This window comes from Corythoichthys intestinalis, chromosome 22 (assembly GCF_030265065.1).
Source record: "Corythoichthys intestinalis isolate RoL2023-P3 chromosome 22, ASM3026506v1, whole genome shotgun sequence".
In the NCBI taxonomy this organism is placed as follows: domain Eukaryota; kingdom Metazoa; phylum Chordata; class Actinopteri; order Syngnathiformes; family Syngnathidae; genus Corythoichthys; species Corythoichthys intestinalis.
The window spans coordinates 23,580,027-23,602,692 of NC_080416.1; the positions used below are offsets into that span (position 1 = coordinate 23,580,027).

The 22,666-nt window shown below is 40.1% G+C and overlaps 1 protein-coding gene across 1 annotated transcript in view; it reads left to right on the plus strand.

Moving 5' to 3' along the window:
• Positions 1 to 13,822: 13,822 nt before the first annotated feature.
• The window catches only part of efna3a (ephrin-A3a), a 137,352-nt gene continuing 128,508 nt past the window's right edge, over positions 13,823 to 22,666 (plus strand). Inside the window, exon 1 of the mRNA XM_057827925.1 lies at positions 13,823 to 14,201. Within this exon, the coding sequence (XP_057683908.1) occupies positions 14,083 to 14,201 (119 nt within the window). The 5' untranslated portion in view covers positions 13,823 to 14,082. The remainder of the gene's footprint in view (positions 14,202 to 22,666) is intronic.

Genomic DNA, 22,666 nt, shown 5'->3' on the forward strand with positions numbered 1-22,666 from the left:
TCAGTGTTTAGCGGCGGCGACACCACACATCCAGTTTAATCAAGTGCATGTTAATTAACAATAAAAATGAGGAAGAGATTAGCATAGGAAATGAGCGATAACAACAAGAAAAGGAATTGAGGAAGCCCACTGAGGAGAGGATGATTTTTTCTCCTTTGTCAATAATGCTTACACAGAATGAAGTTGGTCAGGGAATCAATGGCCAGTCAAGGATAGAAAGCGCTGAGGCTGATTGATAATGTCCAATTATCTACATAATAAACACTTTGGTGCCCTGCTTGTGTTTATGAATTTCTCCCAAATACAGTCAAAGGTTGACAAATTAAGGTTCATGCAGGGAAGGCATTAGGCGTACATAAGCAGTGTCGCATATACTAAGAACAAATGTCTTCAATAACTTATGACACTGGCATAGCTTCACCACTGCACAAAGCACACATCATAAATATGCATCCGCCGGCCTCTGCTGCTTTTCGCCGGGTCCTGGAAACATATTAAATGTCACTCTCCATAATTTCATCTCGCTTTCATTGGCGCGCTGTGGCACAGAAAGCAAGACATCATCAGTTTACAGGCAAACCGCAGAATATGCTCCGTCTATATTGTGTTATATACAGTATATCTGTCACTTTCCTTCTGGGTTGGGAAGGCGACAAGAGAATGACAAATGTCTTCGTGCCAGAACGAAGGGGACTCAGCCATACGTGGTAGGACAAACGGGATAGGGATGATACTGTGCTCTCCATCGCCATGGCAACGGGCCTGGAGGGCACCCAAAAGAGTCTGACAAAAACAACCCGGAGAATGTGTCAAAGCGAGATATTACTATGAGACAGTTAACGTTGGCCCTCAGGGAATCATCGGGTGGTAAGTGTACTCGCTACTTCGTAAACAAAAACAACGCAGCTCAGCCTCGGGCTAGTGGGCGTCTTGGCTACTCGTATGCTTGTGGTGGTACGGTGGAACCATGACCAATTTTTTAAATCTGTTTCGTGACCAAGAGTTCAACTCAATGTGGTAATACTCTATTTGAAATCAATTTTCCCGATTAAAATGAATTATAACACCTTTAATCTCTTCTAGTCTTTCCTCTTAAAATTATGTTGGGCATTACAATCACCTACTTGTGTAGTCTCTTTGAAAGCCTTGTGTGGCAGAAATACCACATGTTTTTGTAGTCAAAACCCATTTCAAGGCAATACGTGGGATAATGATCACATGCTTGTGCAGTTGAAAATTGCCATCAAACCAATGTGTGGCATAATAGCCATTTGCTCTATTAGTCAAAGTTCCTCTTAAAGCTGACCATTACCTTGCCAGAGCCCATTTTAGCCTATCACTCACCCTCTCTGGCATCTGGGCTTTGAACGCCATACATGGCAGCAACTCAGATCTAATATCATGAAATTTCACGGTATTGCAATTGCAGCTCTAAAATGTATTACTTTGAGATATTTGGGATTAAAAAAAACTTTTTTTTCCCATTGAACAGGATTTATATTTTTCAATTCATATTAGCAAATTGGATCATAAGTATAATGTTATGTTAAAATAAATGTAAAAACATGAAATATTCTAAATAAAATTAAAATAAACGCAGTCCTTTAAATGAGCGTAAACCTACAGCTCAACATTATTACCATCAGAACAAAAATAATTGAATTATTTTCCATAAAAGGCACATCTGTATGACTCGTATCATATTTACAGTATACACACACTTTCTTTCTAAACACAGTTGCCAGAGAGAAAAAAAAACACATGTCTTACCATCGCTAGACACACATAACACACTGGAGTTACTCTCGTAGCTAGTGAGAAACGTTCATGACAGTGTTTACTAACCTTTAACCCCCCCATATTGTTTTTGTTTTACAAAAAAATAAAAGAGACAAAAACTAAAAGTCCAAAGCACAGACAGTTGCCTGATAGAAAAAAAAAAACCACATGTTTTACCATCGCTAGCCACACTAAACACACTGGATTTAACTCTCGTAGGTGGTGGGAAACGTTCATGACAGTGTTTACAAGCCTTTAACCCCCCCCATATTGTCTTTGTTTTTCAAAAAATAAAAGAGACAGAAACTAAAAGACCAAAGCACAGACAGTTGCCAGAGAGAAAAGAACACGTTTTACTATCGCTAGACACACTAAACCCACTGGAGTTAACTCTCGTAGCTGGTGAAAAACGTTCATGACAGTGTTTACTAACCTTTAACCCCCCCCTTTTTAACTGTTTTTCAAAAACTGAAAACTATAAGAGACAAAAACTGAAAGTTCAAAGCATGACCACAAGGTCATATTTCGCAACCCAATTAAATAAAAAAAAAAAGAAAATCTTATACACATTCACACAGCTTGCACAGACAAAAATGAAAAATACTTCTGTATAGACCCCAATCACCAACGTCACACAATCACGTGATCGCTGTATTGTGCCGCCGTATTGTCCGTCATTGTGTGTCCGGATTGTCAATGATCGTAGTTTCTGAAGGTGGATTCACTTGCAAATTATGGAAGCCCCGGTGCGTTCAGACGCTGTAAACTCATTGGATGAGTTGCATAAAAGCCGTTATTTGGAAAAGCTTCGGTCGATCCAGTCACCAGATCCATATTTGATGCCCAAACCGATGTTTCCTCCCGTCTGGTCCCGTCCCGTGCGTCAGAGTTCATCCCAAGACCACAGAATTTCCAATCATACTCCAGTTTATGTCACGATGAGGAGTCGGGTACCCAAAATCGGCACCGGCCCGAATATAAGCCGACATTTGGTCAGCTGAGCGTCACCGTTGTCACGATTGTAAAATGAAACTTGATCGACAACGGGCCGGTGTGTTCCGAAAAATAGCTGCCTCGCGTGAAATGTCCCCCCTGATGGGAGCGCTTATTTATAACGCTTTATTGACGTGAAAACATCAAATGTTTTCATGGACGCATTACAGTAATGGATTTACGACTGTAAGATCAGTTTTAGATAATTAAATTACACAAAATATTAGTACTGTATTTTAGTAACAAATCATGGACTGGGCCACATCACCATCTTTGAACAGAAATGTATTAGTCTACAGGTCTTCACGACCATATCCCAATGACAATTACACAGGTATGGCATTTATTAGTTCAAGCAGAGTAAAATAATACATATTCACGGTACAAGAAAGTCGTTTCCGTGTGGGAGCCCCCGTCAAGGGGGACATTTCACGCAGGGCGGCTATTTTTGGCACACCTGTTGTTGCGCTCACCTTCTTGCTGCGCGACAAGCTTCATAGTCTCCGTCTGATGATGTCTGCCATCGTGTTGGCATCATATTGATGTTTTCATTGTCTAACGGCTGTCGACACAAACGCATCATGGACCGAGATAAACAAAACGTGCTGCTTTAGAGATTTGCCCTTTTAACAATGGGCACACAGCAACTACTAAAATGACCGTTTATCTTCTCTGTTACTGCAACCAACCGCCACACATGCCTTCAGCATTTGGATTAATCAATGTTAAAGATTGTCAGGAAGGTTTTTGGGTTCGTTTACTAGGCGGTGATTCCTTAGACAAGCAGAAAAACACGCAGGAATATGTAGGAATGTACGTAGCGGTAATATGTAAATACGATGAACTGACGGACAATATGGCGGCACCAGTCAGGGGGGCGGAGTTGTGACGTCACGTGATTGGGGTCTATATAGAAGATGTAAATACATTCCAAGATTTCTTTAGAGTGTTAATACAATGTTGCCTGGTACACCAGACTCACCGCTGTTTCAGCTATTGAGTCTGGCTACCATTCAGCGGATACAATTTCCAGGGCGGAGCAAGCCACAGCAAACAGACAGCAGAGTGGACCAATCAGCGACGGGCAGACGTGACGTTAGTAAAACGACGAGGGCAGGACGAGGGACTTGCGCGCGGAAGTAAACATACGAGGAGAACGGAGTTTATTCAACATGGCTAGCGCGAGACGGACTGTTGTCAATGACTCGTGTCGATGTGTTTTTGGTAATTTAAAACTGATTTTACCGTGGATTGGAACATATTCTCGGCTCTCCTCTTCACCATCTGTGTTGTTGAGGAGACGACTTCCGATGCGCAAGAGTGACGTTGCTCGTTAAGAACACGTCACGCAAATAAACAAATCTGATTTGTCGAATGATTTTGTACCTGCTCGAGAGGCCGTTAATGGGATGGTTTCCAGACTATTTCTCTCAGTGTTTGAAAAATACAGGGAGAACAGTCTGACCGTGCCAGGCAAAATACAATGTACATATACAGTATGTGTCCCAAAAATTCACAAATTCTTTTGTTTTCCTTTAGCAATGTAAGTCAGTCATTCCTTTAATTTTGTATAAATGTGAAATTATATTGGAGGTATTGCGTCGTCGGCAGCCACCTTCCGCGGACGTGTTTTACATGTCGGTTGGCCCTCCTCCTCTAAACCGCGGCCGTCTGTCAGTTTTCTTTTGCCGAAGTATTCCCATACCAACTATTTCGTTTTCTTCGATGGGGGGAAAAAGTTCAGAAGTTTCACCTCCTCCAGCCATCGTGTAGCACAACTGACTCACTGACACTGAGCAACAAACGGTTGGGGAGGGTTGAGCCTTGCAGCTGCAAGTGAAGGATTTCTTCCTGCATTTTTTGGGACATAAAAAAATAGCTAATACCATAGGGACGGTATGACGGAAAGTTTGAAACCATGACGTTTTCATACCACTGTATACTTTGAAACCGGTTATCGGCAAAGGTCTATATGTGGCACATTCCAACCTTTGCCACCAATGGAACACATGGCAATATACAGTAAATACGAGTGTGGGTGCAGAAAGTCCATAGAAGCGTTTTTCCAGAAATTATTGTTGCCTTCATCTTGATGTCGATGATGTGCTTAACAGAATCATTTGTCACAATTTCTATACATAACAATGACCTGAGTCACAATGTTTTATGCCTACAAATGGTTTTTCACCCCAGATAACATGTAAACTGGACAGTACTGCACTGGCAGACTTCATTTAATGATGTAGACTTGTAGAGGATCGTCCCGATGTTTCTCCAGCTTCTGGCTGTGGGGGAAAATAAGGCACACTATTACCGGATACGAAATTGGCCGAGTTAATCAAACCTAGGCAGATGCTTATTATTTGGAATTAGGCGAGATATTAATATAGCATGGCTGATAGAGTGGTTTCAACCACCAGAGGCGGAATTAAACAGGTTAATTAAAATTTCCAAATACACCCTTCCTCCATTTCTATTTCAGTACTAAACATGGAGCTATACGTATTTGCAGTTTTTTTCCATTAACCAATAATTAAAATAATCTAAATCTTGGTTAACCTCCAACCACTACTAGATTGCCATTGCAATTTCCTATCTCCCCAAACATGTGGGAACAGCAGATTAACAAGAAAAATCATCAGTACCAAAATAGCCATATTTCAACCGTAATATAAAAACAGAGTACATTTTATTAATAAAAAAAAAACATTTTTCATACAGGTGAGGTGTGTTTATTTTCTCATTTGCATTGATTATGCACAATACGTAATTTATAATTTAGCCGCATCCCCATAAACTTTCAAAGCGAACCGAGAGTTGTGCGGCGTGATTTTGGTGTGTGACGTTACCACGGCGACCGGAGGCTTCAACAAATACGGCAGCAAACAACCGACCCGGCGTCGATCTGAGCCGTGAGTAATAAAATGGAGCAAGCAGACAATAGAACACGCATCCGTGCTCCGACTCCAACTCCTGTTGAATCATTAATGTGCATCCAGATTGAGCCCGGGCCCGGTCTGCTGCTTCACAGCCACACTGACAGGTGGAAGCTCGTACTACGAACCGAGATACATGAAGGAAAGGGGGAAGGGATCACAACACATGTTAATTCACAGGAAGCGGAGAAAACTATGAATTATTGCTTTCACACTAGCATAATTTCCAGCTGTGAGAATTAGAAGTGTTTATTGTTGCAGATTTAATATCCGGTCGTTCAGGATGCAGACAGAAATATAGACCTCCGTGAAGTTGGCCCCCCATTAGATGCAAATTTATTGAAAAACTATGTCATTCGTTTGTGCCAAGTTTGTGCTGCTTAGGAGTGAACGATATCCTTTTAAAAAAAAACAAAAAAAAAATCCCGATACTGATATTGATAACTTCCTGCTCCTCGAGACCAATACTGATACGATAACAGATAATGTACATATGTAATTGTACATTCACCTGAGTTTTTGAACACCTGTTGGTCAAAAATACTAGTGGTGGATTCAGCATAGATTTGCCTTTGACCTAACCAGACTGTTCATGATGACATGAACATTGTTATAATGAACAAAACAAAGACAGGAATAGTTTTGACTTCAAATAAAGTGCCCATATTTATTTTTTCAAATAAATATACTAGTCCTTCTAAAAAAAATAGCATATTGTGATGAAGTTCATTATTTTCTGTAATGTACTGATAAACATTAGACTTTCATATATTTTAGATTCATTACACACAACTGAAGTAGTTTAAGCCTTTCATTGTTTTAATATTGATTATTTTGGCAAAAAAAGTCAAGAAAAAACAAAAATCCCCATCTCAAAAAATTTGCATATTTCATCCGATCAATACAAAAAACTGTTTTTTAATACAAAAAAAGTCAACCTTCAATACTTTTAATACAAAAAAAGTCAACCTTCAATTAATTATATCAGCTATGCACTCAATACTACGTCGGGAATCCTTTTGCAGAAATGAATGCTTCAATGCGGCGTGACATGGAGGCAATCAGCCTGTGGCACTGCTGAGGTGTTATGGAGGCCCAGTATACTTCAATAGCGGCCTTAAGCTCATCCACAGTATCCCAAAGATTCTCTATGGGGTTCAGGTCATGAGAGTTGGCAGGCCAATTGAGCACAGAAATGCCATGGTCAGTTAACTATTTACCAGGGGTTTTGGCACTGTGAGCAGGTGCCAGGTCATGCTGAAAAACTAAATCTTCATTTCCATAAAGCTTTTCAGCAGATGGAAGCATGAAGTGCTTGATAGCTAGCTGCATTGACCCTGCCCTTGATAAAACACATACCAACACAAGCAGCTGACGTGGCATCCCAGACCATCACTGACTGTGGGTACTTGAAACTGGACTTCAGTCATTTTGGAATTTCCTTCTCCCCAGTCTTCCTCCAAACTCTGGCACCTTGATTTCCGAATGACATGCAAAATTTGCTTTAATCTGAAAAAAGTACTTTGGACCACTGAGCAACAGTCCAGCGCTGCTTCTCTGTAGCCCAGGTCAGGCGCTTCTGCCGCTGTTTCACACATGCCTGTGCACGGTGGCTCTGGATGTTTCTACTCCAGACTCAGTCCAATGTTTCTGCAGGTCCCCCAAGGTCTGGAATCGGCCACAATCTTTCTCAGGGTGCAGTCACCTATTCTGGTTGTGTGGTTGTGTCCCACACTTTTTCCTTCCCACAGACTTCCCACTGAGGTGCCTTGATACAGCACTCTGGGAACAGCCTATTCGCTCAGAAATTTCTTTCCGTGTCTTAGGCTCTTGTTTGAGGGTTTCAGTGATGGCCTTCTGGACAGCAGTCAGGTCGGCAGTCTTGCCCATGATTGCGGTTTTGAGTAATGAACCAGGCTGGGAGTTTCTAAAAGCCTCAGGAATCTTCTGCAGGGGTTTTGAGTTAATTCGTTGATTCAAATGATTAGGTTAGTAGCTTCTCTATAGTACATTTTCATGATATGCTAATTTTTTGAGATAGGGATTTTTGTTTTTTCTTGACTTTATTGCCAAAATCATCAATATTAAAACAATAAAAGGCTTGAACTACTTCAGTTGTGTGTAATGAATCGAAAATATATGAAAGTCTAATGTTTATCAGTACATTACAGAAAATAATGAACTTTATCACAATATGCAAATTTTTTGAGAAGGACTAGTAATTTGAGTCAATCACAAACAGTCAATGTGATTGACGATGTGTTCCCCTGAACAATGAGCACTGGACAAAAACAAACATAAACCCAACAGGTATTGTGCTTTGTCAGCAGATAAAACTTTTGGTGCAACAGGAGAGGAGACTTTTGTGGTTTTGGCCCATGAAACTTTCTTAACAAGGCAATTATAGGACAGCAAGCCTATCAATAACCAAAAGGCCTCTCAACAACTTGAAAACATAACACTGTAAAATGCAAACATTTGCTAATTCCCATAGTAAAGTTTATCACTCAGTGATGGAGAAATACGACCTGTAGACCAGTAACAATACTTTGCACCTGGCAAACAGTGGTGGAAACAAATGCACACATCCCAATCCACCAACACCATGCCAAAAACATTATACAGTATATTTTCGGGCTTATTAATAATGTTATTGGATTTATTGGGATGATGTCATAATTCCTATTATTGGACCGATAATTATCGAACCGATAATTATCGTGCACCTCTATCTAGTGCAGCTATTGTTTTTAAGATATTAACAATCTTTTTATAGGTCCATCTAAAATCAACCGGCCCCCCACTTTTATTAAAAATGGCAAAAAATTGTGTCAATCGTTTGTGCTGGTTTGTGCTGCTATCGTTTTTGAGGTATTAATTTTGAGTGATGACGTCATGCACCCCCATATTTATTGCAAAATGGACTCGCAGCACCTCCGTCGTGGCTGACTAAGCGTACAAACTCTCTCAATAGCAGAGGGTTGTCCCAACAAATAACGCAAACGTAGCACAAATGAACGGCACCCCTTTGGGTGCCATAAGCGCAAGTTCAGTCTTTTGAAGGCTCTGGTGAGGTGGGCTGTGGTCCAGAAGAAGGGTGTGTTTGGTCATTGTTTAGGGTAGTTTTCTGGGCCGATGAGTCAGTGCGTGTTGGGGCCTCTGCCCCCTCCTTCCAGAGCCTTACATCAGGTGAGGGGGGTTTGCCTGATTACAGGTCAGACGGGTGGAGTGGCCACAGCTGTGAGCAGTTACTATCAGCCATCTTTAAAAGCCCAGCGGATGCACCACCATGTCGCCAGATCAATTTGTCACACTTCTCAGTTGTTGTATCCCGCACTCCTATTATATAAATTGATTTTAACTCTCGGCTCATGACATCTTTTTCTCACCTCCAGGACCTGATGAGCGCACCCCTCGTCGGAAACCTTCGCTTATTCTTTTAACCGCCAACCCAACAACCACTGGCAACCCACTTTGGCATCTACGGTGCCCCTCCGCAACAACTCCTCTTTCCGTCTGAGCAATCCTCGTATGTTCAATAAACTTGGCATCTTCCCACTCACGTTCCCTCTTGTCTACGTTGGGATCTCCCAACCCTTGCGTGATCCTTAACAGTGCGTCACTGTTGCCAAGGAAACCAGAGTTGGAGATTTTGTTAGCCTCAGCGCTGAGTGTTCAAATTCTCAGCCGTGGAGTCTTTGTGTTGTCAGGTTTTCCCTGTGGCAAAACAGGATGTCCCGCCATTTGTTCTGGACTGTCCGCAAGAGCTGATTGCGGGATTTGGTGGTGCAGACGTGGGCTTGTAGATGTCTTGCCTATCACCTGCTTGTCGGGGTCAATCTCGCTCAGTCAGCTGCATGACGCACGTGTTGGGTTTCAGTGGTCAGAAAGCGTCCTGTATCTGTTATGCCTGTATCTGCCCGTTGTCTTGACGCTGCAAATTTCAATCATTCCAAGTCCCAACTTTTCAAATATATACTACTTGCTTTTCTAAAACTTCTAAAATGCTATTTATTTTATATTGGGTGTGTTAGAGTAATACCAACAGTCAAACAGTAAATATAGGAAAGAATAATATTCGCTTCACAACATATGGGAAGATAATCTAAATGACCTACAGTATATAACTCAAGTCATTATATAATGCAAATACAGTGCTATGAAAAAGCATCTGAACCTTTTGGAATTTCTCACATTTCTGCATAAAATTAACATCAAATGTGATCTGATCCTTGTCAAAATCACACACATAATTAACATCGAATATGATCTGATCCTTGTCAAAATCACACAGATATAAAAACAGTGTCTGCTTTAACTAAAACCACCCAAACATTTATAGGTTTTCATATTTTAACAAGGATAGTATGCAAACAATGACAGAAGGGGGGAAAATAATTAAGTGAACGTTCAAATTTAATATTTTAGGGCCCCCCCTTTGGCAGAAATAACTTCAACCAGACGCTTCCTGTAGCTGCAGATCAGTCTGGCACATCGATCAGGACTAATCTCGGCCCATTCTTCTCTACAAAACTGCTGTAGTTCAGTCAGATTCCTGGGATGTCTGGCATAAATTGCTGCCTTTAGGTCATGCCACAGCATCTCAATGGGGTTCAAGTCTGGACTTTGACTTGGCCACTCCAGAATGTGTATTTTATTCTTCTGAAACCATTATGAAGTTGATTTACTTCTGTGTTTTGGATCATTGTCTCGTTGCTGCATCCATCCTCTTTTTAGCTTCAACTGTCTGACAGACAGTCTCAGGTTTTGCTACAAAACATCCTGATAAACTTTTGAATTCATTCTTCCATTAATTGCAAGTTTCCCAGGCCCTGAGGCAGCAAAATAGCCCCAAATCATTATGCTCCCTCCATTATGCTTCGCGGTGGGGATGAGGTGTTGATGTTGGTGAGCTGTTCCATTTTTCCTCCACACATGATGTTGTATTTTACTCCCAAACAAGTCAACGTTGGTTTCATCAGTCCACAAAATATTTTGCCAAAACTTCTGTGAAGTGTTCAAGTGCCTTTTTGCGAACATTAAACTAGCAGCAATGTTTTTTTTTAGGCAGCAGTGGCTTCCTCCGTGGGGTCCTCCCATGAACTCTATTCTTGGCCATAGTTTAGTTTTTACATATAGTTGTGCACAGAGATATTGGACTGTGCCAGTGATATCTGTAAGTCTTGAGCAGAGACTCAAGGGTTCTTTTTTTAACCTCTCTGAGTATTCTGCGCTGAACTCTTGTCACCATCTTTGGTGGACGACCACTCCTTGGGAGAGAAGAAATAGTGCCAAACTCTCTCCATTTGTAGACAACTTCTCTGACTGTCGAGTGATGAACATTCAGACTTTTAGAGATGGTTTTGTATCATTTCCCAGCCTTATACAAATCAACAATCATTGATCATGGGTCTTCAGACAGCTCTTTTGACCGAGCCATGATGCACATCAGACAATGCTTCTCATCAAGACAAATGCTTCTCATCAGGACAATTCTTACCAGGTGTGTGTTTTTTAGTGGGCAGGATAGCCTTAAACCACTCATTAATGATTGGGCACACACCTGACTTAAATTGTTTGGTACTAAAAATTGGTTTCATTTGCTTTTTACGTCTCCTTAGGCAGAGGGTTCACTTACTTATTTTCCCCCTTCTGTCATTGTTTGCATGGTATCCTCATTAAAATATGAAAACCTATAAATGTTTGGGTAATTTTAGTTAAAGCAGACACCACTGGTGTTACCAGGATGCCAGGTGTGGGTGGACATTCGTCTTATCTGGGGGGGCAAAAAAACAAAAATAAAAATGCTCAAGTGGGTCGAAAACCAGCGTAGGGCTACTGCACCTTAAAACATGTTTTCTCCTTGAGGTAACTGTTGTTATGATTTGGTCAAAACAAATAAAAGTTGATTTGATTTGACCTAGAACAGATCCATAACTGAACAGTATGGACATGCAGGTGACAATGTTGTTTTTTAGGTATCCTCTTGTGGTTCCTCAGTTTTATTTATTATTATAGTTATTCTTTGTTCCGCAGCCCCTTTAAGCTCAATTTGACCCCCTTAGAATGCTTCAAAATGCACCAAAATCGGCAGGCAGGTCAAGACAGGTGCAATCTTTGATACTGTGTGAAGAAAAATTCCAAATACACTATGTAGCGCCCAGGGGTGAAAGTGGCTAGAATTTCTTGCGGGAACTCCTAGACGTGAAGGTCGCAACGGAGCCAGAAATTTTATTCATAAAAAAAAATAAATAAATAAAAATAAATAAATAGAAATAAAAAAAAATTCTAAAACATATAAATGTTTTTATAAATTAAAAAAAAAAATAAATGGGGTCGGGGGGGATCAAAACTACTGAAAATGCAAAAAACCCTGTTTTGGTCAGTTATTTCTATAACACATACAAAAACTGATTTTCATTCAAAATTGTATTTTTTTTTTCATGATTTGCAAAATAAAACAGCAATAACTCCAACCTCTATCTCCTAATTTTTATTTTCCCTCATTTCCTCACATACTAAATGCCAAATTTTAACTACTTAAGAACATAAGATGTATATTAAAACTGAAGTTAATGTAAACATTTACTTTTTTGTGTGCGTGTGTGTTTTTTTTTAATAAAGATATAAGTAACATAAATTCAGAAAAATAAGTACAAATAACTTATATTATGCAGAGTGAAATGGAATTTATTTTGAAGATCGCGCAAACATTGACTTTTTAAAATCATAAGGAAATCAATAATATAATATAAATGAAGTCAGAAGTGCACATTGAAAGTTAAGATGTTCTGAACCTCCGGAAACGTGGAAACGGATTACGCAACACAAGCCCTTTATTATGCTTGTTGTTAACACTTGTTTATGTAAATCGGATGTTGGTAGATTGCTTTCTTCTTGGAGATAAAATGCATGTGTGGCAGCTTTGTACTTTTTTTTTTTTACATAGCGTTTTTACAATTGCCGTCATATTTTCGGAATCAAAGCACCGTATACCGGAACAGCGTTCCGGCCCTGAATCTTATACCGGAACTGCGTTCATGACTGTTCTGGCCCACTTTCACCCCTGGTAGCGCCCCCTAGCAGTCATTATTTGTCCTGCCGACGCTTTGAGCCCTAATTTGACCCCCTCAGAATGCTTCAAAACTCACCAAACTCAACAGCCAGGTGAACACTGGTGGAAACTTTGACTTTGAGAAAATGTAAAAAAAAAAAAAAAATCAAAATATGCGTAAATGTGTGTAGCGCCACCTAGGAACAAAACCAACATTTCATTTCATTTTTTTTTTTTTTAAGGTGAAAGAGGAGGTAACAAGGCAAAGGTTAAAACTTAGAACACATCAGTTCTATATGAATGGGATACCATACGCCACAGGTGTCAAACCGATTCCAGAAAGGGCCAAGTGGGTGCTGGATTTTGTTCCAACCAATACAACGCAGAGAGTTTAACCAATGAACTTCCTGCTGAAACAAGCAGCACCTGACAAAGTTCAACTGATTACACATGTAAAAGATCTTCATTGGTTGGAAAGCAAACCTGCACCCACTTGGCCCTTTCTGGAATCGGTTTGACACCTGTGCACATACGCGGTGCCCAGACTGCCATTAGTACTGCATCCAGTTTTCTTTGGGTGGTCAGGGCGTGTCCGTGGGTGGGCAATGCCCCCCCCCCCCGGGTAACGCCCCTGGCAGACACTGTTTTTACATCTGTGTAATTTTGACAAAGACCAGATCACATTTGATGGTGATTTTATGCAGAAATGTGAGAAATTCCAAAAGGTTCAAATACTTTTCCATTCCACTGTAACTGAAGTCATTATATAATGCAAATAAAGGTTGCTTAAAAGTTGGTGGGGATAATTTGAGCATCCTGAAAAGTTTGTAGTGTTATGTCCCTACCGTCCCTATGCAAACCTACGCCCTTGCTTTATGGTGAATTGAAAAAAAGAAACAAACCCCCCCCCCCCCAAAAAAAAACGCGGCATAACTGTGCGTGCGCGTGCTTGAAGAAAATGGACACGTGGGTGCACCGAGAGGGCGTGTCGGTGGCGACAGCGCCAGCGCGAGCGCGCATCCAGTCAGCGGCGCTGCTGAATGGAAGAGATGCAGCCAAGCGGACCGGCAGGTAGCAGCTGAGCTCCTCCACAAAACAACCAAATCAAACCTCGCCTCTACTACTTGGTCAATTCGTGCACCTGTTCCAAAAAAACAAAGCCAGAAAGTAAAGGTACGCCATGGCTTTGGACTTGAACAACACGTAACTCGGACGTGGTGAACTACTTACTGTGCAAATTGTCCGGCTGGTGGCGCGTCAAAGGGGGAGCTCGGAGCGCACGCGTGGATTATTCTTCACCTTCTCTCTCTTCTTACTACGATGATGACGATGGCGTTGGCCGCGTTCTCCCTCAGCATCATGACGCTGGTGTTGTCCAACTTGGAGCCGTCCAGAGGCAGCAACCGGCATGCGGTGTACTGGAACAGCTCCAACCTACTGTAAGTGAAGCCCATTGGAATGAATACATTGTGTGGGTGGGTGGTGCTCTTTGTTTGTCATAGTAGAGCGCTCATTCATTCACACTACGGGAGTCTTTATCTACCTTGAGAATAAAACGTGCATTGGTTTGATTCACAGGGTGGGCAACCTGAGGTGCGTGGGTACTAAATGTGTCCTGAAATAGCAGGTTTTATTTATAGGTTTTATTATTTCAAAATCATTGGAATTTAAATTGTATTTAAAATTAGGATAAAGGTAGTCTTTTCCACAAAATGAACCGCATATTAGATCATAATACCAGTTTTTCCCTGATGTAAATGTAAAAATGGACCACTATAAATTGTTTCAAGGGTCTTTTTCAATTACAATTCAACTGAGGAATAAATAAAAGTCTTGTATAGTTAGACACGTGTCACTCAAGGTACAAGTCGTTCACAGTGTTAAAGTGTGTTTAGCTCTTTTTGAACATTATTACAACTAATAGAAAAAGACGACTATGGTAAGAAAAACCTTGTATGTTTGTTTCATTCTAAAACCAAGGACATGATTGTTTATAATGTCATAACACCCCCCCCCCCCCCACACACACAATTAGACCATAGCCGCTTGAATCCTAATCGACTTTTAAATGTACAAATTATATTGATTCATACGTTAATATATGGGCTCCCTCTAGTGGTATACAAATTATCACTGAATTAAATATTCAAACTGCATCATCATGCTAGTTGTTTTTTATTTAATTACAGTAGATTTGATAACTCATTGTCTGCCATTGACAATATGAGATGTCCAATCTATTTTGACAAAATAAAATAGGTTTATTTTCTCCACTAGCGGGCACTCATGCTCTTTGGACAAATAATGCTTCATTTCTGTCATGTTTTTCATCTGTCGCTGGAATTCAATGATTTTTTTTGGTTAAACTTCCAATCTATCTTGACAAAATAAAATAGGTTGGACGTCTACTGCCGTCAATGGTAGACAATGAGCTAAGTACAGTTCAGCTGTGTTTAACTTTGAAGTAAATTCCATTGAATATTTAACAACTGTTTTTCAATGTTTAGGTACATTGATCAAACTTTCACCCTGTCTTCATGTAGCGTGTTGACTTGGTGACCCACTGTCCACTAGATTTTCAGTCAGATTTAGGTCTGGGCTCAGGCCAGTGACTTTCACCATCCACTGTGTGCCTCTCAAGGTCCGATCGACCGCTCGGCGGCGAGATCGATGTGGACTCGGCCGCCTTTGTCTCATTATTTGCCAGTCGCGGGTTCTCACGTTCTTTTATCCGTTCTCCTCACACAACCTCGACGACCCACCCTCCCTTTCCTCGCAGCCCCCCGCCTATCCACGCCCCCCCCCCCCCCCCCGAACGGTGTCCATTTGTATTCGCCTCCTATCGCCCGCCTCCATCTCATACTTGCTTATTTTCTTGTTTTTTTTCTCTGCCGCTTCTCAAGCCAGACGGGCCGTCCCTCTCAATTCCCCCTTCTTTTAATTTCCTGCTTCTCATTACCAAAAGCTCCATCTGCTCCCTGCAAACCCCGTAAACTACTCAGCTGGGAGTACAAATACGGCAGATGATTCATATTAGGGATTGTCTGAATGCGGCGGACGAGTGTTTTTGGGTTGATGGAACCTCTAAATTAGAGATTGGGAGGGGAAAATATGTCTCTGAAAGGCACATTTTCACCAAAAAAATAATTAAGTTCTTGGTTCTTACTGTTCATGGAACTAAAGTAAAAGATCCCCAATGGCCCTTTGTGTCTACAATACACCGAGTTAAGCAGAGGTGGGTAGTAACGCGTTACATGTACTCCGTTACATTTACTTGAGTAACTGTTTGAGAAAAATGTACTTTTTATTAAGCAATACTTTTTACTTTTACCTGAGTAAATTTGTGAAGAAAAAAACGCTACTCTACTCCGCTACTTTGAGCTACTCAAGAGTCGTTACATTTTTCCTCTTTATTCTACATATTAGATTTATTTATGTTTTGCCAGTGATGCCAAGAGTAGCTCCACCAATTTCACCGATGAGACATTGCAACAATACATGACTCCATTACACCAATCAGACGCAAGCTTTCCGTTCTATGACCACACCAGCCTGTTCTATTACGTGGCGTCTTTAAAGCACCGTAAAAAGGAAGTATTTGACATAGAGCGCTGCCCCTCAGCATGACTCGAAAGCACGGGTTTAAACCTCTCTCCTAGTTTTTATTTGGCACCGATTGACCACAGAAAACCGGAGGTATGATCCTTCTTATTTCATAATATAAACTATTAAGAAACTATTCACTAATCAAACTAGGAACTATTTTCTCCTCTAGAGGGCACTCATGCTTTTTGGACGAATAATGCTTCATTTCTGTCATTTTTTTCTTCTGTCGCCGGAATTCAATTATTATTATTTTTTTTTTTATTTCTTTGGCTTTAAAGTGGTTATGTAATGAATTATTGCACAGTATCATTATAACAACAGTTCATGTAAATGAGTTTGTGTTGCGAGAGAAAAAATACGCTTGTTTAAAAAAAAAATCTAACAAAAATGTAAGCAGTTACTCACAATGTTACTATTCACTTGAATATTCTTTTCAATGGATACCTTTTTACCTGAACTTCAGTACATTTTTGGATGACTACTTTTACTTGAGTAATATTATTTTGAAGTAACTGTACTCTTACTTGATTAAAAATTTTTGGTTACTCTTCCCACCTCTTTAATTAAGTAGTAGTTGTAGTAGTCTATAACATGTTTGGAACTTTAAAAAAACAACTACTTTTCCCCCCCGTATCGAATCGGGACTCGTTATTGGCATATCCTCAAAATCAGGTGAGTCTGACTCGGACTCAAATGCAAAAATATGCAATCGGACATCCCTATTTTATAACATAATCAGTATTTGATACAATATCAAACTGCCCAAATGAAATAAAAACATAAATCCAAATGTAATACATTTTAGAAAATACATAATAAAAGTAAAACAAAAATACGATCGAAAATACAATGAAAAAAATACATAAAAATGTAAGATAGTAAAGACAAAAGCCTCAGCAAAATTTATGCAATTAATACATTATACAAACAGCAAAATGAACATAATACATGAATACAAAATATATAATTAGAAATATAAGATGTAAAGATCACAAAATAGAATAGAATAACTAAAATGAATTAGGCAATTTAAAAAATTTAAAAACTAGTACCAAGAAAATACAATTAATATACATTATTTTGAAAAATGGGAGTGAAATAAAATAGTGCAAAACATCAATAGCTGCAACAAAAGAACATTTGTAGGCTGTTATGTTAAATATATCATAAACATAACGTTAAAAAGTCATGCTGCAAACAATACATCATTAAAATTACAGAATAGTTTGTTTTGAACGTGTTTGCATTTAGTTTTATTGATTTGGGTGGATAAACTGCCCTCTAGTGGCGACAGTGAAAATGACGTAACTCATTTCACATGACTGAGTCCAACTGCTCCCTGTTAAGACCAACATAAGCTAAGTTTATGTTTGAGCTAATGTTTTTTTTAATGCATTCGTAATTTAGTTTATTGGTATTTTTAGCCATTTTTTTGCGGGAATATGTGAATTATTTGTTAAGATAATTGTAAAAAAAAAAAAAAAAAGTTAGCATTTTATAGCATTCAAGTTAGCTGACGTTTGCTATTTCAGTTAGCCAATCGTTCTTTTGTTGGACTTAGATGCTCATACATTTATTTATTTTTTATACGGTTTAAGGCTCAGCTCAGGTATTTTAATTTTTCATTTCCTTGTCCGATGACTGGATTATTTGAACTAACTAGTTCATCGATTAATTGACTTTTAAACTAATCGATTACTGCAGCCGTAGAAATTAATATTTGAGTGTAAAGCAGGAAAAATATACAAAATAACCAAAAATTTGAAATATTGGACAGCAGTAGATTAAACTCAACAAAAGAAGGCAAAGTTACATTGTATTCAGTCATCGTTAAAGTTCAGCCATGACAGTTTGACGGTGGAACTGATTACTTTCAGTATTGATGGCTTTAAAACGTGAGCAAATTGCCGATGGCGTGGCGTTCCGACCTGAGAAGTTCTTCATCGTTCTTTGATGAGGGTTACTTTTCCACTCACGACTTGTCCTTGGCTAAATTAGCCTCGTTTTGTAGCCATAAAAAGTGTGTTAAATCTCCTCCGTATTCATCCTATCTGTCGATTTTAATTAGGTGTTCGGCGGTGTCAAGAATGGGTATTGTTGCCTCGCGCCGCCGTTCATCACATCGTTTTGTGGCTTTGAATGGACATTTATATGGCGAGGTGATAAAGAAAGTGCTCACGCTAATGAATTCAGACTACTGTGAGCGAGTAAAATAATGCAAAAAGTGACCCAGTTTGCAAAAGCAGACAAATCCTGGGAGGTTATGTCGGGAAACGGGGATGGCCTTCGAGATTTGGAAAAAAAAATCCTGAGGTGAGCCCTGCTAAAGTCCTCGCTTGTTTAACGATGCGGCCCCTTTTCCCTCTCACCTCGTTCTGTTTGGAGATACAAACTCTCGGGCGGTGGAAACCAGGCCAAAGAAGGCAGAAAGGGAGAAAAAGCTAGGGAGAGACCTTGAGGGCCAAACAGCGAGTCGGGGACTTAATGTTGGAGCCTGCAGCACAGCAGCACGGTGCAGCATACTGCAGATGGCTCGGGCACAGCTGCAAGAAATGAGATCACGGCGAAGCCAAGCTGTGTGTGCCAACGTCGTGAAAATGGCTTTTTATGATAACGCACAGCCGGGAATGACGAAAAGCTGCTTTGACTCACTGTTGATGTCGCTATGTGCTCTTTTGATTTATTTTTCGGGGGGCTTTTGTTGCTCTCTAAAGCCTTGACTTCCAGGAGTGAAGACTTTTTGCAGTTTTTCCTGGTCCAACATTACACAGAGGTTACATAATTCCTAGATGACATGTTTTCTTTGAAGTGTATACTTGTATATAAAACACTAGTTCCAGTCTGTTTGTCTTAAAATAGTTTTACCCAATGAGTTAAAACACAAAATCATTATTCTTGTACATTCTATTTAACCGTTTGACACCTTAGCCTATTTTGTCTGAATTTGGATGTCTTTAATGTTGCCTATACAGTGGGCCAAATAAGTATTTAGTCAACCACTAATTGTGCAAGTTCTCCCACTTGAAAATATTTCAGAGGGCTGTAATTGTCAACATGGGTAAACCTCAACCGTGAGAGAAAGAATGTGGAAAAAAAAAACAGAAAATCACATTGTTTGATTTTTAAAGAATTTATTTGCAAATCATGGTGTAAAATACGTATTTGGTCAATACCAAAAGTTCATCTCAATACTTTGTTATGTACCCTTTGTTGGCAATAACTGAGGCCAAACGTTTTCTGTAACTCTTCACAAGGTTTTCACACACTGTTGCTGGTATTTTGGCCCATTCCTCCATGCAGATACCCTCTAGAGCTGTGATGTTTTGGGGCTGTCATTGGGCAACACTAACTTTCAGCTCCCTCCACAGATTTTCTATGGGGTTGAGATCTGGAGACTGGCTAGGCCACTCCAGGACCTTGAAATGCTTCTTACGAAAGCCACTCCTTCGTTGCCCTGGCTGTGTGTTTGGGATCATTGTCATGCTGAAAGACCCAGCCACGTCTCATCCTCAATGCCCTTGCTGATGGAAGGAGATTTTCACTTAAAATCTCTCGATACATGGCCCCATTCATTCTTTCCTTTACACAGATCAGTCGTCCTGGTCCCCTTGCAGAAAAACAGCCCCAAAAGATGATGTTTCCACCCCCATGCCTCACAGTGGGTATGGTGTTCTTCAGATGCAATTCAGTATTCTTTCTCCTCCAAACATGAGAACCTGTTTCTACCAAAAAGTTCTATTTTGGTTTCATCTGACCATAACACATTCTCCCAGTCCTCTTCTGGATCATCCAAATGTTCTCTAGCGAACCGCAGATGGGCCTGGACGTGTACTTTCTTCAGCAGGGGGACACGTCTGGCAGTGCAGGATTTGAGTCCCTGGTGGCGCATTGTGTTACTGATAGTAACCTTTGTTACTGTGGTCTCAGCTCTCTGTAGGTCATTCACTAGGTCCCCCCATGTGGTTCTGGGATTTTTGCTCATCGTTCTTGTTATCATTTTGACGCCACGGGGTGAGATCTTGCATATAGCCCCAAATGGAGGGAGATTATCAGTGGTCTTGTATATCTTCCATTTTCTAATAATTGCTCCCACAGTTGATCTCTTTACACCAAGCGTTTTACCTATTGCAGATTCAGTCTTCCCAGCCTGGCGCAGGTCTACAATTTTGTCTTTGGTGTCCTTTGACAGCTCTTTGGTCTTGGCCCTAGTGGAGTTTGGAGTGTGACTGACTGAGGTGGTGGACAAGTGTCTTTTATACCGATAATGAGTTAAAACAGGTACCATTAATACAGGCAACAAGTGGAGCCTCGTTAGACCTCTTTGACAGCCAGAAATTTTGCTTGTTTGTAGATGACCAAATACTTATTTTCCACTGTAATTTGGAAATAAATTCTTTAAAAATCAAACAATGTGATTTTCAGTTTTTTTTTTCCACATTCTTTCTCTCACGGTTGAGGTTTACCCATGCTGACAATTACAGGCCTCTCTAATCTTTTCAAGTTGGAGATCTTGCACAATTGGTGGTTGACTAAATACTTATTTGCCCCACTGTATATTTCAAAGAAAAAAAATGTTCACAATGGCGTGGTTGGGTCCCTTTTTTCAGGACACCATAACATTCATGTCCAAACTGTTGTTTTCTTCACTGACGATTTATAATCAACATTTTGGACCCCAAAAGACAAAAAACTCCCAAAATCTTTTGTCAAAATTTGTAATATTTATGTCCTATTGACAAACAAACATGGTCGACGAACCGTTTTGAAGCTTGATAATATTTATTCAACTTGTTAGGATAAACATTCAACAGAAAAAAATAAAAATGACAATTCAACACAAACAGCAGGTATGGTCATTGGCATTTTTGGCCTTTACACATACTATGGTCAAAACAGGTTATATACAATAGACCAACAGTGCAAAATAGTGAATATATATAATATATACAGTATACAGTGGTACCTCAACATACGATCACTTCGACACACGCTCTTTTCGACATCCGACGTAAAATTTGACACGCCAATTGCTTCTACATCCGACGACATGCTTGAAATAGGATGATTTATGACAGCGCCGCAGTTTCTTTGTTTTCCCACAAGACGGACGCACGGCGGATTTTCTTGTGAGAGAAATCAACACGGTTTCCAAGAATATTAGTGCAGGTGGTGAAAAAAAAGGACAAAGGTGAGCCTTACCATTGAAATGAAGAAGGAAATTATAGAAAAATATGAGCGTGGTGTGCGCGTCCGTGAACTGGCTCGACAATACGGCCGTAGAATGTCTACGATCTTGACGGTCCTCCTCCGACCTCCGTTCGCTAGTCTTTATAAGTTAAGGTGACAATTATTATTGTGGAAACACCAGGGATATGTAGTCTTTCGTGGTGCTTTCAGTTTTTAAAAACGACAAGAAATGATGGAAATATGGACATGAACACATGGTCCATTCAGCGTTTTAATGCTTATTTATGAGGGCAATAAATATATAAAACTCAAATGGCATTATTTCACGTTTTACTTGGTTGATTGACTTCAAGTAAAAACGGGCGTGGACCTCAACATCCACAGTTTCCAATGAGACCAACCAGCAGCATGTGGTGATGGAATTACAGTGTTATAAGGCTTCAAAGATGACATGCGTAATTTCAGTGTTAAATACTTAACTATCATGTATATGAAATGTAATGTAAATTTGTTGCTATTTTTCAAATGTTTTTATCTCTAAACTCACTTCAACTTAGTTCATTAACACTAAGATACCACAGGATGGCGACAATGCACATTCTAAATGAAGTTCGTTAATTTACGACAACATAAGTTTCCTAGCACAAAAGTCATAATTTGAAACTCAAAAACAGTGAAATGGATAATGGTTTGACAGCATCATGATTTCAAACGTTAATTGTGCAGCTCTTCTGCCGTGTGCACATCTCGGCCACTAAGGGGCAGAGGTGGGAAGTAACGCGTTACATTTCCTCCGTTACATTAGCTTGAGTAACTTTTTGAGAAAAATTCACGCATGACAAGGTGCAATTAGACACAGACAACTTGAAAACCTCTGTGTCAGGATTAGCGATGAGACAGCACAGGATAGGATGCCATTATACTCACACTCCCAAGGGATTTACACAAATACTGGGTTCTAGATTACATGGCTGATTTGTGTACACTCCACCCCTCCTAATCACTTTCTTTCAGACCCCCCCCCCCCCCCCCCCTTTCCTTGATCATCAGGCCCCCCACATGGTGTCAACCGGAAATACAACTAGCTAACGATAGCACCAACATATTCATA